The sequence below is a fragment of the Lethenteron reissneri genome, chromosome 15, assembly GCF_015708825.2.
Source record: "Lethenteron reissneri isolate LAM-NWPU_2019-01 chromosome 15, ASM1570882v1, whole genome shotgun sequence".
In the NCBI taxonomy this organism is placed as follows: domain Eukaryota; kingdom Metazoa; phylum Chordata; class Hyperoartia; order Petromyzontiformes; family Petromyzontidae; genus Lethenteron; species Lethenteron reissneri.
The window spans coordinates 13,581,325-13,600,829 of record NC_083793.1 but is presented as its reverse complement, the minus strand read 5'-3'; the positions used below and the strand labels follow the sequence as shown (position 1 = coordinate 13,600,829).

Genomic DNA, 19,505 nt, shown 5'->3' with positions numbered 1-19,505 from the left:
TGCTATGGTGTAATGGTCACATGAACCATTGGACTTGCAATATAGATGTCAGTTTCAGTTTCATGTATTAGGTATAACCCTGTGAGCTATACAGCTCATGACTCGGGTGCAACCGCAACAAAACAAAAACATGAACAAGAAACATCTTCAAGTGACTGCACGCAACAGAAAAATCCTGGAAAAAACAGCAAAGTCTTCCAGAAAAAACACCGTATTTCAACGCTGTGTGCAAAAAATCCCAGTGGGATGCAAGTCAAACAATAACAACCATGTCACTGGTTCATTCTCTTGGCACAGCATTGGGCATATTTCTATATCCTCCAGCCCCTGTTTACCCAGTGCTGTAAACAGTTAATCAATCGGCAGGGGTTCCATGTGGTGGTGTAGTGTGGCTACTCCCACCCCCTCTCAAGTCATCTGGTCAGGGTGGAAGAGTAGGCCGAATGCTCTCTGTAGCGTCTCTCGTGCCCACAAATCAGTGTTCTTCACTCATTTTCAGAGGGAGGGGCCGTTATCACCGATAAGATATCTTCAGTGGGAGGGCCGCCACACTGCCTGAAAAGGGGTGTTTTCACCATTTGCGTATTGTGTCGGGGGCCGCACGTAAGGGGACGCACTAAAGGCCACCAGGGGGCTCCAAGTGGCTCGAGGGCTTTGCAATGAAGAACACTGCCACGACGAGGAGGGATCGCTCGCCGACATTGGCATCAGTAAGCGAGTGCAGGGCTGCACCTTTACCTCCACTTAATTTCACTAGGCGTGAACTCATAGGGATGACAAGTCTCTTCTGCAAGAGTGATCTGGGTCAACGAGTAATGGGCAGGGTTACGCATCTCAAGGACTATACACACAGCGAGAGAACACGACAGCTTTAAACTGCCTGTTCACACGTGCAATACAGATGACAAGGAGTTAAAGGCATATTGGTAAAAAATGTATTGTACTCACAACTTAAGATAAAAATACACTCAAAATTGGTGAGCAAGGTGGGTGGGGCCAGCTTCTACCAGCTACCAGCGCTGTCACGGTGACCGACTGCACATTTCCAATTCAATATGAATGCCAGCCAACTCACAAAATAATGCTGTCAGTTTGCCGAAGACAGTAAAGGTTTTAAATTGATAGTTTAGAGTATTTGGCCGCTATAAATGTCCACGTGATGAGCCACTTTCGTTGAGCTATCATTTGTGATAGGCGGGTCACTTATGAAAAAGAGCCATATAGCTCAGTGGGCCTTACCTCGTAAAATTTTAAAAGTTTCTAGTTTTATAGAAGTAAACAAAATTGGAGCACAACACACACATATGGCTCATTACTGTGCATTCAAGATTAAGTCACTGTGGGTGAGAGTAAGCATGACAGATGTTGGGGGGGGGTAATTTAGACAACAGCGATGGTCGCGAAATATCTTCGGTCTGCACGATCCTACATTTACTGCGAGACGAGGGAAACAACACAAAAGCTAACCGCCGTTCCGAGTGTCACCTTGGAGATCTCCCTGCCGGTAGTACGCATACCTGGACATACTTGCTGACGACCTTCATGACTTCAAGGTTGAAGTGCTTGAGGGGAGCGGCAGTGAGCTCCACTTGGCTGAGGAGGCTGTGCATTGTGAGCAGGATGGAGCGCTGCATGCTGGCCAGACCCTTTTCCAGCAGCTGCCGGCACAAAGACAAAGATCCCCCCCCCCGTGTAGCCTTAACAGACTGTTCGGACAAGTGCTGCTAGGGAGCATCTCTGAAGACCGGCTGTGGGCACACGAGGAGGGTTGGGTGGCCAACACCATGCCCGGCTGCCTTTGTCTCCTGAGTGGCAATGTTTACACACCTCACCAAGTACTCATTTGAGGTCGAGTCGACCGAGGGGAGGCCCAGAACCGATTCAGATAATCGTCACTGGTGTTGGCTGTGAGTGGGAATGGAACCCGGATTACCGTGTTCATAGTGCAGCTTGCTAATCGCGACACTACCTGCTACACTACCCGCTCCCCAATGCCGGTACACACACACACACGTATTACGATCCGTTTAGCCTCATGCATTCTAGGGGTAAGGGATGCCGCTGTGGTGTAATGCAACATAATAGTTAGCACAACGGACTTGTCATAGTAGGTCACCGGTTCGATTTCCCGGCACAGCGTATTAAACGATGGTGCAAGTTTATTAAGTCCCCCCCATGCGCCTCTGTGCACCCAGAAGTACGAATGGGCGATGCGAGGTATGGGCATCGCGTATGAATGATGTTGAACTTGTTTCGCACCGTACGAATCCAACTGTGCTAAAATCGGAGGGGCGGATATATAAGGAGACAAGCGCAGACGCGTGCACGCACACATTGGGGACATCAATTCCTCCTTTTGGCAGCTTGCCTGTTGCGGCGCTAAGCGTGGCTACTCTCTCACCTATTTCCAAAGCATCACGCCCAGCGTGGAAGAGAGAAGGCCAAAATAACCACCCCAGTGGGGACCCTTCCACCAGCAGTGGCACGAGCAAGAAATTGCAGGTGCTGAGCACCTTCGCTTTTTGCCGTTACAGGAGGCACGGGTTTGTGAGCGAGCACCCAAGGGTAGGCACGACAGATGGTAGGGTTGCTGAAGGCCCATATTACGACAAGCCACCTTTGTCTCTCTCCGGGGCCGAAGCTTTACGTTTTGCGCTGATGAGTTATTAATGGCCCAGTTGACCTTGAGGTCCTGCACAGGTTTAGACACCACTTCCCATTGATGTTATCGTTGGCTGGAAAACGGTGCCTGGTTTGCCAGGTTAGTAATGCGCACAAACCTTTGTGCCACCCTCCCACCAAAACACACGTACACACGCCGGCCGCACACTTGCACACGCACACACACACACATCATTTCATTCGTCTTGTGCAATTAATTTCACCAATTAAACATCCATCCATTGAGTAAACCTGCAGCGCTCAATTATGCATTCCTGTGTTGTCTTTTTTTAACCACTAGGCAGAGTTTTGCCTAAATCACGGGGCCTTTTCTCAATATCCTTTAAGGGTCTTTTATGTATCAACTATGATGCAGTTGTTAGCTGTGCTTATAAACGTTCATTGCTCATTCTATCTGAAAAATAAACCCTTGAGCAGATCTTGGAAGAATATAAGCATACCATTAAATGTTTATAGAAGGTATTTATGCATTCATTGGTGATTAGACTTAACATTAAAGCTACACTCAAGAACATGACTTAGGCATGGGTGACTGCCTGATATTAATCCAGGATGTCAGCAGGGCTGCATTAGTCTTCTGCAAAGGACCCATGCTTAAATCATTTTTCCATAATAAACTTAACTTTGAGGCACATTAATTGCAGTCTCATATTCTTTAGGTCTTTCGTAGTCTCATGTATTACAGTTTCTTAAGTCTCACGAAACAAACATCTCACAAAGTGTAAGCAAATACGCATATATAATAAGGCGTGAAGCATATGCGCATATATAATATTGTCTGAGGGAGCTGCCACGGCATAACGGTTTAAACACTGGACTTGCAATCCCGAGCTTGACGGTTTCCATTACATCGTCCGGCGCACCAGTTAAAACTATGGAGTACGTTCCTCACATCACCTCCGCCTCTTTCTACTCTGCAGTATCACACGGGCACAGCAGAGTCGGGTGCTCCGCAGCTCCGCGTGTGGTGAGGAGGAGTGTGCTTACACACCCCTCTTCCAACACATTTGGTCAATGTGGAAGAGTAGTCCAAACAACCTCAAGTTCAGTTCAACACGTAGGGCTTACGTGACCAATATCATCCATAATGCAGGTTTTTTTGGGTTAGATCGCGTAAATATAAATGTCGTTAAATCTCGCTGCCGTCTGATGATGCTAGTTGTAAATTACTGGCGAAACGTCGTACTCAGATTGTAAATGTTGTGAATTTTCTCTCCAACACACCGGTTGTACTGTATTAGTAACGAATTGGTATGTTCTGTTTACGTGACAACCTTACTGATTGGCTGTGTTGGGTGGTGGCGGGTTTAAAGACACATTTATGTTTACACGATAGAACCCAAAAAAAACTCTGTTATGGACCCTCAAGTTCACTCGAGCAGAGACCTTTTCCCCAGCAGTGGCGTGAGCAAACCAATCTCAGGACCACACCTCGACAATTCTGTCTTAACCCTTTCCCCTTTCCAAGACGTCTCCAAGTTGCAGGGATGGTCCTGTTCACCGCTGAATCTCGCAACGGCCAAGCGGTTCAGCGTTAATTATATTTAGAGAGGCGTAGCGCCATTACTCTTAAAAACACTGTACTCACCGCAGAGAACTGTAGCGACACGACCGCACTCTACATGATAGCTGGCGCCAAACTGTGCCACGCCCTCCCGCATGGCCTTGTTAGGTGCCTCGTTACCGATAAGGTTATTTTGTTGGAATTTTCTTCCGATTCTATTCCGATCACATACACGTACGTACAAATACGTCATCGGAACTTGTATGTCACCGGAACAGAATCCGAAGACTGATAACGTACAAGTACGTCGTCGGAACGGGAAAGGGTTAATAAGGTCTTAAGCATATATATGGTGAGCATCCGTACGACAGTATTTCTGTGCTGGTATAGAGGAATGCTTCGTCACCTCTGCCAAGTAGCCCACGAGGTTGAGTGTGTAGTCGCCATAGGTGTCGTGGATGTAGCAGCACACCACACTGATCCACACCGTGCAGTCGCGCGTGTACGTGCGGTTGCTGTACATTGACATCACGTGGGCTAGGTTGGGCAGTTTCGTGGTCTTCTCTTCCAGGCACACCTGCACCCACAAACGGCCAAAGTCATTTTGTTACCAGAGCTGGAATTTTGACATCGCCAGTGGAAGAGCAAAATGTAACATAATGGGTTTTGTACAGTCATTGGTAACTGGACTGAGACCACTAAATCGCTCCACTCGAGAACAAACTTTAATCACTGGCGGCTGTCGGGATTAAAATCCAGGATATCTCAACGGTTCCGGCTCATTACTTAACCCCTTGAGAGCCACCTGGCCCGCTCGGCACAGTCGTGACAGGCAGGCTTTACCTTCGCTATTTTGTCAGCGCACTCTTTGCAGAACGGTGTGGGGTTGTCAAAGTGCAGCACCAGATGTGGCAGGAGGCACAGGACGTTAAGTGGGAAACCTGCGATGCGCACACACAAATCGCGCGCGCACACACAATCGCACGCAAATCGCAAATGAGTGGAGAAAACGGCCGCAAACCCACTCGGTGACAACGGCACACGGGGTGTCTTCTATGTTGATTTGACAAGTGAGCAATGCAGGGCATACTTATGATACTTCCTCGCAGGAGTTACTGGGCAATTGCGGTTAATAAATAGTCCAAACTGTGATAACATATGGACTACTAGCTGAAGGCAATGCACACCAGACATAATCACTACAAGTTGCGGATAGCCACTTGGGTTTGGCTGAGGGTGTTCCTCATTATTTAATAAACACTGGGGCTAATTATGCGTTGAGGCTTGGGGCTGCTGCTGCATGCACTGCACGGCAGTCACGTTGTTCAAGGAGGGACAGTGATGAGAAGATCTCAGCATGGGGCAACAATGCCAAGTCAATGAGAGGCACACTGGCAAAACCGCCAATGCCTCTACCCACAGCATCGTGTCGCTATTGAACCATAAAAGTGCATCATCAAAATGTTTAACTTTGTAAAACACCTTCATCGCCAATCGCACAGCTTGGGTTATCTATCATAACAAGACAGGCCTTTTAATTCACTAGTTTCTTTTTTCTTATATTTTCCCTCCACGTAATGGCTACCTATCTCATTGCCTTCCTAATATTACTACAGGTGACAAGATCCAAACACCGCAGTGATGGTGGAGATCTGTAAACCAAAAAGCATCGGAGCTTGTTCACACCTGATGATAGAATTTTTTTTCAAGTCAAACGGAAACGTATCATGAATGTCCCTATGTACAAAATAAATCAACGTGAAAGCGCTTGCGTTCCGTACATGTTGTCGAATAAAAAACACAGCACAGTGCCGGAACTGCTGTGCCACACCTCCCCCCATCGTTGTACTGTAATTTTGCATAGTGTGGTAGCTCTGTGATTATAGAGTTTAACTCACAAAGAATAAGCTCAAATCCACATTGAGGGGTCAACTCAGCCCATCATGCCTTTGCAATTAATAACGAGGTGTATTTCCCTTGCACCTCCGTCAATGTATTGCTCTGGTAACTATCTTCCGGAAGATGATTCTCAACAACTCGATCAGGGGTCAGCCACCAAAGTAACAAGACCACTTTTTAGAATTGGGTGAAAAACCCCCTAAATATTTCAAGAGCCGCAAATTCACAGTGGTGGTGAATACAAGACGGTGGTCACGAAGCAGCCCTCAAAGAGCCGCATGCGGCTCCGGAGTCATAGGTCGCCTATCCCTGAACTAGATTAAACCACAGCTTCAGAAGACCATGAAGTCTCCGGATTATAAGATGCACCCCCCACCAACCTTTACCTTAAAATAAGGTGTGTTTTATAGTGTCAAGAATACGGTATATTCTTGTTACAGTATGTGTAAATGTAAGGTCAAAGTATATTGTTTTACAAGGTGACCATGGACAAAGGTGAAGCACAGATCGCAGCCCTCACCTGTTGCCTGGGAGGCGTCGATAACGGCGACACGGGAGACGGGAGTGAGGCGGCTGAGCAGGCGCGTCGTGAGCTCCACAGTGGCCTGGGACGTCAGCCCCTTGAGCAGCAACAGCTGCAGGCCTGGGAATCCGGCCCACCGCAGCTGGGCCAGGGCCTTCTCCAGGCGCTCCCACACCTTGCTACTGGCTCCATCATCCAGAGGTAGCGCGTGGCCTGCGTCAGTGGTAGGAGCCCGATGAGGGGTGTAGGGACGGAAAAGTGATAATTTTTTTTTACGAACTTGATCTTATTTTTTTTTGCATACGGCATTTGAAAACTGACCGACAAGGCCGCAAAACACAATCAAATCCCGATGACGTACACGTACGGCATTGGAATGGAAAAGGGTTAAAAAAAAAACAGGACGACCAATGTCCAGGAAGTATTAACAGATATCCCAGGACAGTGACTTCAAATAGGAGATGTTCCTGGGAAGACCAGGGCAAGTAGCAACCATGTGTAGAATTCCATTCTTGTATTCCCAATGGAGTTCTTAAAACTAAAAAACTAAACTATGTTTTATTTTACCAGGTAAGGCTCACTGAGCTATATAGGTATTTTTAAGAAGCGACCCGGCCACAAATGATAGCTCAATGAAGTGCTTCTCATGTGAAAATTTATAGGCCGGGAATCATATGCAGCTCTCTCGGTTCAAGTTACAATTTGCCAATCACTGCTCGAAAGCCCATCCTCGATCGTGACTTAATCGTTGTCAAAATAACTGCCACGCTGCTATGGTGATGACAGTCATGGCCCCTGATGCCCAAATTAGGTAATTATTTTATCGACCTTGGAATTGGGATGAAGGATTGGGTCAACCTTCCTATAAACTTAAATTCGGTCGTCCATTAATTGAACAAAATATATTGGTTTGACTACCATGGGTCGAACATTATCCACATATTTACCACGTGGGACAATTCTGCACACTGATATGTCGATGAGAAGTTACTTCAAGGGCTCTCAAAGGTAGCTTCTGTATTAGCTGCTTCTGTGGGCTGTTCCGTAACATTAATGTCATTATTACAAAGCTTGTTCACCCAGGGACACGAAGGGTTACAACTACTCTGGCGAAAAATTGGCTGGATTCTTCGTCTCATGCTCACCCAGCAGCCTTTCGAGAAGGCGGAGTCCCATGAGATACTCGCTCTCGTAGTCCGACTCGAGCAGGGCACTTGCCCCCCAGAACATGACCGTGAGCAGAGCCAAGGGGTCTGATGGCGGCGTGCCTATCCCCGATCCCGCTCCCGACCCCGCCACGCCCCCCGCCGCCCCTCCGCCATCATCGGCAAGCGAGGTGAGGCTGCGGGCCTTGGCGAGGGGGCTGCTGCGACGGACGCGCTCGTACGGGCGGTCCAGCGTGATGCTGCGCCACTCGGAGCCCCCATCCGCCAGCAGCGCGTGCTTCTGCGAGGCCGAGTTGCTGCGCTTGCGCCTGCCCATGCCGCTGATGATGTTGCTGATGATGATGTTGGGGCTGGCGCTGTGGCAGCTCGACAGGCTACCAGTGCGGATGGGGCTCGAGCTGAGATGCAGCTGCCCCGTGCTGCAGCGGCTCGGTTCCATCTTGGTGGAGAGCGCCGGGTCCAGGGAACTGAGCAACAGAAAGGCGATAAATGAATGTAATACATCTCTGACGTGCGCTCAGGTCGTACCGTTCCTGCACGAGTTCTTAAAGAAGCTCGCAGCGTGTGGAGACGTCGGATATCATGCAAACAACACGTGGTACAACCCAAACACGCATAGTAGAGAACTTTATAGTACAACCATGAAAATTTACACAGTAGGAAATGTAATATACTACATTTTCACAGGGAAGTCTCGCCAAGTCTCAGTTTATTTTGTGAGCAGGTTTCCGCATTTAAGAAGTTTGCGAAATTATTCTTCAAGGACATTTTTTTTTTTAAATATCACATTGCTCTGATAAAACATAAGCGTAAGAAGAGACAGCACTCCAAGGGCCAGATTCTCTCATTGATGAAAGTTCCCCTTTGCCATAATTTTTTATAAACATTTGCCGATGTCCCGATTATGAATAGAAAAAAATAATAAATCAACATTACGCATGTATTGCCTTTCCTAAAATAAAAAAAACTTGGGCTGACCATGCCGATGGGTTTCTGACCATTGGATGTCTTGCCATCGCTGGCCACCTCGTGTCCTAGTGGGTTATGGGAGTTTCACCGCACCTTATGAAATCTGAGACCTCTCGCAACCCTTCCTCCAAACGCACTGCATTACAAGCATGTTCAATAATTAATTACCAACACTGGATTACTTCTCCTTTTTCTTAACAGTCTATCACACATCAAACTGCATACCCCACTTTACAGGATGCAGGCGTCCTACTGGGAAAGAATGAAAACTCCAATATAAATGCAAATTTGCATTGATTGGCTCAGGGCCAGGAACAGAGCTGAGTGTCACATGGAGGTGTTTTCATGCCCATTTGTGCATGGAGACATTTGGACCAGACCTGCCATCCCATTAGTAACATTTCCAATGTTATGGCAAAGCTTGAGGCATGTTCTAATTTTCTATTCCAGAAACTACATCCCGAAGCAGAACCATACACCACGGTTGGGGGGGAAACCCAGACGTTACATCACCATCTTTGGCCGAATGTCTTTTATGATGTGTCATTTTTGCTGAGCGCTACTTAACGCCACTCACCCAGAGAATGCAATGAGAAAGTTGTTAAGTTTGGAGCACTCCGCTATTGTATCCACGGCGGTTTCGAGAGTCAAAAGCACCTCCAAGACATTTCCCTGTCACATAAAACAGACACCATTACTCACAGTGATACATTATTGATGATCTGTGACAGTTACTTTATAATTATTTGTGTTATTGCATGTCAGCAATAAAGCAAATAAATATAAATTAACGTAACATACACATTGTTAAGCCAGAAAAACCATTTTGTTAGTAAACAAACATTTACTTCATTTTCTCTTTTAAGAGTTTCATTTATAAACAAGACATGGAGTGAAAATCATCTCCATTGGCAGCCTGGAGCCAGTGGTGAAACTCCATATTTTTGTGGCCATTCAATATATGGGATGACTTCCCACAAAAGTGGTACTCATTTTATTGACATGAGAGAGATGATGGGCCGTGTTGGGTTTGATCTCACAGCCTTCTGATTGTGAGCTAAGATCTTTGGCACAGATACAGAGGGACGATCCATTTATCGATGCTCTCGTAAAATAACGCACTGAAAATATTTATGTTCAAAGCCTCTACACGTGTTTCACCAATGTCACTACAACCATCAAATATTCATAAGATATGGGAGCCATCGAAAGTAACGTTTATATAAATTGCTCAATCAGTATTTTAATAAACTTTACATTCGTGCAATAACATATACCAGCTACGCCTAAATGGATGTGAAGTCAAAATAGTGTTTGTACAATGCCTGGTGCACAGCAAGGCCCCAGTGAGTGACAAAGCCCCACTAACAGGATTCCTTGGGTGGACCTATATATACAGACTAGAGGGAAGTACCCGGCGTTGCCCGGGCGAAAAAGACACACACACATCAACTTACACATACACAGACATCGACCCACACACTCAAAAACATCAACCCACACACAAAGACAAAAAAAAGATTCCCCGTATAGCATTGACAGACTGTAGGGGCAAGTGCTGTTAGCAAGCTGTCAATCTATTTAAGATAAAGGAAGACTTCTTCACAATTCTGGCAAATAATCTGATGAAGCTGGTGGTAATCACCAGCATAAAGTGACTCAAACTGTAAATGTTGTGGGTTTACTCTCCAACACACCAGTAAGCTGAAGTAGTCAGTGATGGGCACCTTAGTAATTGGCTGTGTCGGGTGGTGGTGAGTTAATGACACATTTATATTTCCGCGATCGAACACAAAAAGAAAAAACTTTATTAAGAAAAATATTGTTCCCCAACCTAGTGCTAATATACTTGTCAAAGACTGCCAAAATCTAACAATTGTGTGTAAATGTGTGCTTACCCAGAATGATAAAGTAGTCACACCTAACCCCGACAAGCTGACGCACGTGACGATGAACAATTACAATATTGATGACAGGACAAACAAAAATAAAATCGAGGAGAGCAACGGAAGAACGCGTGGTGGTGCAGGGCGGTCGAGGGAGGGGCGTCGCACCTGAGTCTCCTCCGCCGCGTCGCCCACCCTCTCGACGAGGCGCGACAGCAGCAGCGAGAGGCTGTGCATGCCCAGCGGCTGACGTAGGGCGCGCAGCATCTGAAAGGAGCGCCCGGCGTAGTGGCGCGACGGGCACGCGAGCGCCAGGCGCAGCGCCATCTCGCCGAGTCGCTGCTCCAGGTTGGAGCCTGCGGGATCGCGGAAGCGACATCACGGAACGAAGGCCGGGTGAGTTTTGGGGTGGGGCAGGGGTAAAAAGCATCAAAAAGGTATGAAATTTATAGGGCGATTGCTTAAAAGGCCCAGCAACTCAAAGCACCTCGCATCTCAATCATTCCACTGCCCTGCTGCAGTCTAGCCGAGGGGGTTCTGAGTAGGTGGGTGGGTACCCACCTACTCAGAACCCACCCACCAAACACCTCCCTGTGTGGCACAAGGTGTGCACAGCACCGGCCTGCAAATGGTCCTTCGTCAAGCGCGTGTCGTCTCTATACACCTCGCTTCAAGCTTCTACTGCTGCTACTTCAAGGAGAATGATAAATATATGTGCTTTTAATATCATAGTCCAAGTCAAAGTTTCTGGATGTTGAAATTAACATGTGACCAAATAATATGAATTCCTGCAGTCACCAAAGTTTTAAGGACATTCACTGTTTAATCTGTGTATCATCATCTCGCATAATTACTTACATACTAACCGTGCACTCGCGTTATAGCCTGCTTGCACTGAGGTTATCCTGCTGTTGGAGTACTATGGTTGCAACTTGCAAGAAGAAAGTGTTGTGTTAACATCCTGGCTGGGGCATGATTAAGCTTCTTACTTTCATAGAAGGTTCACAGTGGTTGTACCACAGAGTTGGCCCCTCTGCCTTTAGTTTAAATACATGTTAATTTTGGTTCATATGTTGTTTTTTTCTGACTTTATGTGAACGAAAAGACACAAATTCGCCTGTTTTCTCATTGAAAATAGGTACATTTCAAAATATCACTGTCCTGGTCACAAAAGCAAAGTTGTGGGGAATAATCGCCAAAATCTGTACTTTTGAGGCATAAGCAATTAGGAAATAACACTTACTACCCAGGAACAAACAAAAAATGTTGTTACAGTGTTATATTTCCTTGTTCATTTATATTACTGTGGATATTTTAAATACCTGCATCACATTCCTTTGGTCTATGACGCTTTCAAGCCTTGATATATTTTCTCCTTGAAGGATTATTCTGATGAATACGTATACATTTACAAGTGATTCAAATGCGAATTCTTCCATGTGCACTGTGTAGATTATTTATAAAGCAAAGTAATTCAACCCAAAGAACAATGCCAATAGAGTACAACTTGTGACCTAATTATTTCAAAATAGAACTCACGGTTTTCCACATTTCCTGCCGTTTCATTACGAAACAACAAGAACACTATGAAATAAATACAAAGTTACAAGCTGTACGCCCCCGTGATACATTCACAACATGGCAAAGTGCATTCCATGTGGTGCCCGATGTAGGCGGTAATGATAAAGAGATCAATGCCTTGTAGGAAACAGCTCAACACAGCCCTTCTGATTGAAACAAAGACAAAGCTTTCCCCTATTATAGCCTCAACAGACTTTAGGAGCAAGTACTGTTCGCGAACATCTATGAAGGCCGATACGGCACACAAGGGGGTGGGTGGCCAGCACCATGCCTGGCCACCTCTGTCTCCCTCGATGGCGATGTTTACTTATCACGCAAGGTCCTCAATTGAGGCCCAGTCAACCTAGGGGGAGGACCAGGACCGGTTCAGAAAATCGGTACTGGTGTTGGCCGTGAGCGGGAATCGAACCCAGGTAACTGGGTTTGTGGCGCAGCGCGCTAACCGCTAGAATATCCCTCCCCACTGCATTAAACTACCACAACAAACGCGGATAAGGAACTCATGCACGCACATGTAGACATATACACTTAATGCCAAAATATAGTTATGCTCAAGAATGTTCGGGTGGGGGGGGAAATGCTGTTAGCGATCACCTATTAAGGCCGGCATGATCCATGAGGAGATTATATGGTGTGCCGATGTCTACACAGCACAACCGGCATTCATTTATGGGTGAATTGATATAAGGTATGCCCAGAACAGGTTCTTATATCACTCGCCACTGATGTTAGAAAAGGTGGCTGGGAATCGAACGCCACCAATCTTCACATATTGCACATACACTAATTCCACACGCGCACACATGGGCAGACACAAAAACAGCATGTGTATGCCCACACGCTTACTAGCGTGCCAACAGGCTTACACAACGCAGGGCTTAGTGAAACATGCCTAGGGGCAAGGGCATGCTTCCTGCTTCTCGAGCAAATTCTGGTCATAATCTTTCTTGAATGGCAAACATGGGTGTCTAACAAATAACAATTTTCAACACTCTATTGTAGTATTTTTCTTTCAGTTCCGAGTCTGTGCCAGATGGACTTTTAGTTTTATTAGGCTCTGTTTATACACATTCAAATGCGCACACACACACTGAAAAAAGACAAAGATCCCCCATTTAGCCATGACAAATTGTTGGGGCAAGGGCTGTTAGTGAGCACCAATGAGCCGGCACAGCAGATGAGAGGGTGGGTTGCCAGCACCACATCTGACTGCCTTTGTCTCCTGATTGGCAATGTTTACACAGCACACCAGGTACTCATTTGAGGCGGAGTCGACCTAGGGGATGCCCAGGGCCAGTTTAGATAATCGTCACTGGTGTCGGCCGTGAGCGGGAATGGAACCCAGGTCACCTGGTTTGTAGAGTAGCGCACTTACTGCTGCACTACCGCTCACCATAACACACGTTTTGATATGCACAGAGACACACACACACCTGGCCTGCTGTCCTTGAAGATTGAAACAACATGCAAGAGGAACTTGCTAAGCTGCTCTGCACTCTGAATGTTTTGATTCTTGGTGGAGATGTCTTCGTAATTCCACAGGGGCCCATACTTTCTGCAGAGACACAGGCAGGGAAAAGAAATCAAGATAATTATGGCTACTTCTGTGGATATATACTCTGTTATTAAACTAAAAATATATTCGATAATAAACAGGGTGTCCATAAAGGTACAGTCATCCATTGTTCAGAAATTATAATTACACAGCGGTTTGAGTTAGGTTGATAAACTCCACACACACTTGGTACTCATCATCATAATCAGGCATGGTCAATTCACTGCTGGAGTAAGATTTTCCCAAGCCTCCTCCATCTCTCACGTCACTTGGTAGTACGATGATTAATTCTATCATGAGTTTGATCATGCTAACCCCTCGCAGGTCTGCAATGGAACTGACGACGCACATCCGAAGAATATCTCAGAGAACCCTGCTCGTTCAGCAACATCTTGATGCGTGCGTTTCGAACTGCTTTTGTTTCCCGCTGCCGACGATGATTGATCGGTGAAACTGTTTGGTTTTTTTAGGCACACATTTAATCTTGCACATAACCCTCGCAGTCAACCAGAGTAAAAAAAGCTTAATAATTATACTTCGTTAATAATGGATCATGCCTGTACGTGCAATATGTTTAACAAGCGTCTTAGCGCAACAGAAGCAGATGGCAGCCTAAGCCTTGAGCTTTCTCCGCCCAACATGCTTCAGCTGTGGCTTCCACACATCAATAGCAGCACAGCCTTCACCAGGGAATGATTTGAACCTGTTCACTTATAAACTAAACTATTTTTCATTTTACCACATAAGGCCCACTGAGCTATATAGCTTATTTTCAGAAGAGACCTGGCCACAAATGATAGGCCAATGAAGAGGCTTATCATGTGGAAATGTAAAACAGCCAAATTGTCTAAACACGTGTTTCAAAATGTGGAGGGACAAACCATAGGACCCGGAGAAAAATCCACATAACCACGTGGAGAGAGACGTGCAAACTCCAAATATACAGGTGTCAGGGTCGGGATCGAACCCACAACCTACCTGTATACCAGGCGATGAATTTAACATCTCGCCATCGTGGCACCCCGCGGTGTTAAACCGACATCACTAGGCAGTACCAGTGTGCAGTGCAGGAACCTAATAATCATACTCTGATGGAAGGCTGCATAGTTGTTGTGTCCAGCAACCAGATTTGGAGGAGGGCCGCCTATGTCCACTGCTGTTGTGCTTAGATGATTTCTGAAACTGTTCTTTGCAGCCAAGCCAAAATGTTTCCCAACAAGTTGGTAAATTATTGATTTACCAAAATATTCGATGACATTGTCTCAACTTAAATAACTTTATACTCAGGCAAGCTTGGGAAATGGCCACAGGGTCAAAATTATGCTTGACCCTGAAAATTATGTAAATGCATAACAACTTTTTAATGAGCAAAAGCCCAAGAGAATCACTGTTACAATTAGTGAAAACAATTTTACATTCACATATTGTCACACACAATCAGCTGTTCCGCATAATGATTGGAAGTATATGGACAATTAAACTAAATAGTAATGAATATGTGGCCAAATAGCATAATGCCTCAGCAAAGGGTCAGCTCACATAAAGCAGGACAAGGACTTATTATTATAATAGTTATTCTACAATAAATGCCTCACATTATTTCGGAGGATAAAACATCTACATTTTTTATTTACATTTACATTTTTTATTGAAATAACTTCCATTTAGCATTTCTGAAAACTGGATCCTAGTCTTGCATTCGTCTAACTTACATTGTAAATAAAATACAATTTTTTTTTATTTGCTTAATGAACATGTCCAGTTGAACGACTTGCAGATTAAGACAACACACCTGTAGCAACAGGAGACGTTACAAACACTTCACATTGGCACTGATATAACATGGTTGCCTATCAACAACCTACACTCTTATTTCGCGAGGCTTGAGGATTGCGGGGAACACAACATGGACGTTTCCCTCCGTAACACAACCGCTGCGAACATGTTGACCCGACATCTGAAGTTTTTTTAAGAAGCGCTCACACAAAAACACACACACACACACCTTGAAACAGCCAGCACGTGCCTCTTTCCAGAGGCATTAAAACACATGCATCATCCCTTCCCAGTGTTGCGTGTGCTTCTGCTGAGGTGTTACAGGAACATTATGACACTCATGTGCACCCCCCCCCCCCGTTCCTTCTGCTCGTATGAAGTGGAAAGTCCCGCGGAGTAGTGCTCAGCAACGAGCCACTATGCTGTGTTTCACAGTTGCTTTTTTAAGTGCAATTTTTTTTTCTACGTTAAATTATTGAAACTAGCCACTGGAGGGTGCGAGACAAAAATCACCGTTAATTGCCAAATTGTCTAAGCGTCTAGAAATAAGGAGATGGGAAAAAAACTAGCTTGTTGACGGCCGCCAGTGGAAATGAACAGCAGGCCACGCTTGATTGAGTGTGGCGGCACTGACTTCTCTGGGTGACCTTACCCCGGCTAAGGGTGATTCTTATTACTCTTGGAAAATGTGGTAAAAGGAACTGCCATTATAGTTGTCCAAGTTGATTTGTGATGATGTAGAAGGTTTAAATGTACGTACCTAAATGACCCAAATTCTGTATCAAAGCCAGGCAAATATTTCTGGTAATTATATCAATGTCATCTGAAGCTGTATTGCTCCATATAAGTGGCCAAAAACGTCGCTTAATGTTTTCAATACATATATTTTTTGCCACCTATTCTCAAGGGAATATGACTGGGTGTAACTTTGGTTACATCAATTTAATTGCAAGGGGAAGGGTGGAGGGATCAACTCGGTCCAGCATTCTTCCGTGGTCAATTAACAGCTACTTGTGTCCGAGACACCGCAGGAATGTGGAATTTCCTCAACTGGCTAAGGGCTCCCACCAGAGCCTTGTCACGAAAAATCACCGTGGGAGATGATGACGGTGTGGGTTGACAGGGGGATTAGGAGCCACATCATCGAATACCTTGTGCAGGTAAATATAACCACAGTACATTCAAAACATGAATGCACTCCGGGGTCTATGGATCAAGTCAAGTTTGATGTCGGTCAGTCAATAGTTGCTGTAGCCAAGTGGATAAATAGTACATTACAAGGTCTCGCGTAAAATGCAAAGAAAATGAATTTGTTTGCTGGCCCGGTAATAATTCGTTATTTTAAATGGTTAACAACTTTATTTCTGCAAAAAACAAACATGCAAAAAAATGGACATTTAATAAATGCTCGTGAAACTTAATTAGTAAAGTGGTTAGCGGTGCTGCGCTATGAACCCGGCAAGCAGAGTTCAATTCCCGGCCAAAGTTTATATCAATGTTGAGTTATAAGAGAAGTAGTACTGTCCTCCTCCCCACCTTTACCAATAGGCACGAACAGGCTGGGTGAAGTATGGTGTAAAAAACACCCTGGGAAGATCGACGTGAAATGGGGGAGGCCTTCACCCATTGTGAATTGAGAATTCACGTTTTTTTTATCTGTTACGAGAAGTTAATACAACACGCAACCCAAGGATGAAGAGCACGCACTTGGCTCACACACAAATTCGTTACTTCAACACTGTCAGAAAGCTCCTTCAGCTGGTAAAATCATAATCGGAATCTGCATTCATCTTTTTCACAGATATCCAGGATGGGGCAGTTAGGAAAGTCGCAACAACAAAACAAAGAATACAGCAAACGACAGGAGTGCGACATATATGAAAGGTAAGAAAATCACTAAAAATAAATATACTCTTTGGTTCTTTCGGTAAAGTCACGTAGAAAGAAAAGAAAAGAAATAATAGAATACGACGTTTCGATTGCAACACAAGCAACCGTCATCAGGTGTGAATGCATGCTCGGAGAGAGACATTTGCAGAGAGAGAGACAAACACAGACATGGAGAGAGATATAGACACAGAGAGAGAGACACACACACAGAGAGACAAACACACAGAGAGAGAGACAGAGAGAGGAGAGACACACACGCAGAGAGAGACACACACAAAAAAACCTTCCAATTTCTCTCCCCCTGCCACTCTCTAAGTTTACTACTAAGTTTGTTTTCTCAAACTTCCAATTTCTCTCCCCCTGCTGCTCTCATTGACATGCTAATTCCTCTGCCCCAACCCCTCCTTCGCTCTCTATATAATACCTCATCACAGAGGCGTTGTTTCTCTGTGTGTCTCTGTGAGTGTCGCTGTCTGCGTGTGTGTCTCTCTATGTCTCTCTGTGTGTTTGTCTCGCTCTCTGTGTGTCTCTCTCTTTGTATGTGTCTCTCTCCGTGTCTGTGTTTGTCTCTCTCTGTGTGTTTGTCTCTCTCTCTGTCTCTCTCTGTGTCTGTGTTTGTCTCTCTCTCTGTATGGGTCTCTCTCCGAGCTTGCATTCACACCTGATGATGGTTGCTTGTGTTGCAATCGAAACGTCGTATTCTGTTATTTATTTTATTTATTTTCTACGTGACTTTACCGAAAGAACCAAAGAGTAATTGCTGCAGTCACGAAAGCTTAAAATCAAGTTGAAAAATAAATATGCAAAACAGATAAAGTGTATATGTTCAAATTGCAAAAGTACACCAATTACCATTCTTGGGCAGAGTAGCAAAACAACAGCAAGAGAAGTCCAGACCACACCAAGACAACACACAGTCCCCTCAATAAAATTGCACACAAACATTGAACAAATCTATACACGCGGGTACGGATGAATGGTTGGTTGCTCCTTAACAACCCTGGGTCGCCCCCACCATTCCCCTCCCCCCCAGTTCCCTCCTCCCCTTCCTCCTTCCCCCTGTCCCTTTCTTTCTTCCAGTATGTTCGTTTACTTCCCCCTTACCACTCTCACCTCCCCATATAAACCTTCATGTCCACGCATGTGGTCTGCACCTGGGTGGGGCAGTGAGCCCAATTTCCCCCCTTCATTGGGCCATGTCGCACCAAAGCCGGGCCGCTGTTTGCAGAGTTTCTGTTCCCCCTCTGTTTTGTGATCGGCGTTTTGTGGCAATACGTTAACTTCCTTGCCCGGTATACAGGAGGTCACGGATTCGATCACGACCCTGGCGTCTGCTGTATATATGGAGTTTGTATGTTCTCTCTGTGGTTGCGTAGGATTTTTCTCCAGATCCTCCAGTTTTTTCATCCACATTTAGAATCAACATGCATTTAGAGTATTTGGATGCAAAAAAAGTCCACATAAGCCAATTAATTGAGCTATAATTTGTGACGAGGTCGCTTCTGAAAGAGGAGTTAATAGCTCGGTGAGCATTCCCTGGTAAAATAAAAAAATAGTAAGTAAATAGCTAATAGGAGTTGTGTAAAAAAACAACTCTGGATTGCAGATGCGAGCGCGGCTCAACTGGAAAGCACGGGTAGGCGAACCTGGTGCTGATGAAATGGACGAGGGCGCGTGCCCTCTCCTCCACGTCACACGAGGCGTCCCGCTCGTCGGGCGGCGCCACCGTGAGCGCCGCGTGGAGCAGCGTGGGCGCGTGAGCAGCCGCATGCTCGCCCGTGCTGCCCAGGCTCAGGCTGGAGCCCGTCGAGCTGGGGCTCAGGCCCGAGTCGGTGGCGGAGGGGCTCTGCGAGATCTGACGCAGCTCGCTGGCTCCTGCAACATGGGACGTGGCACGCACAAACGATGATGACAACAATAAAACATTTTAGGACGTTTCAAATTGGGGCGGAGATCTGTCGTGGTGCAACAGCACTCCGGACCCTGTGATCCGGAGGTCACCGGTTAAAATGCAACCTTCTGGCACGCCAGTTCTAATATAATTGGCTAAGGCACCTGACAACACTTAGTCACA

The 19,505-nt window shown here is 45.7% G+C and overlaps 1 protein-coding gene across 1 annotated transcript in view; it reads right to left on the bottom strand.

Annotated features, from left to right (window-relative positions):
• Positions 1 to 19,505, bottom strand: part of LOC133342510 (protein furry homolog-like) — a 96,127-nt gene that overhangs the window by 700 nt on the left and 75,922 nt on the right. Inside the window, exons 20-29 of the mRNA XM_061551663.1 lie at positions 19,078 to 19,306; positions 13,644 to 13,765; positions 10,798 to 10,985; positions 9,321 to 9,415; positions 7,754 to 8,241; positions 6,606 to 6,821; positions 5,030 to 5,127; positions 4,593 to 4,763; positions 1,518 to 1,658; positions 739 to 800 (exon numbers count right to left, since the gene is read on the bottom strand). Of these exons, the coding sequence (XP_061407647.1) occupies positions 739 to 800; positions 1,518 to 1,658; positions 4,593 to 4,763; positions 5,030 to 5,127; positions 6,606 to 6,821; positions 7,754 to 8,241; positions 9,321 to 9,415; positions 10,798 to 10,985; positions 13,644 to 13,765; positions 19,078 to 19,306 (1,810 nt within the window). The remainder of the gene's footprint in view (positions 1 to 738; positions 801 to 1,517; positions 1,659 to 4,592; positions 4,764 to 5,029; positions 5,128 to 6,605; positions 6,822 to 7,753; positions 8,242 to 9,320; positions 9,416 to 10,797; positions 10,986 to 13,643; positions 13,766 to 19,077; positions 19,307 to 19,505) is intronic.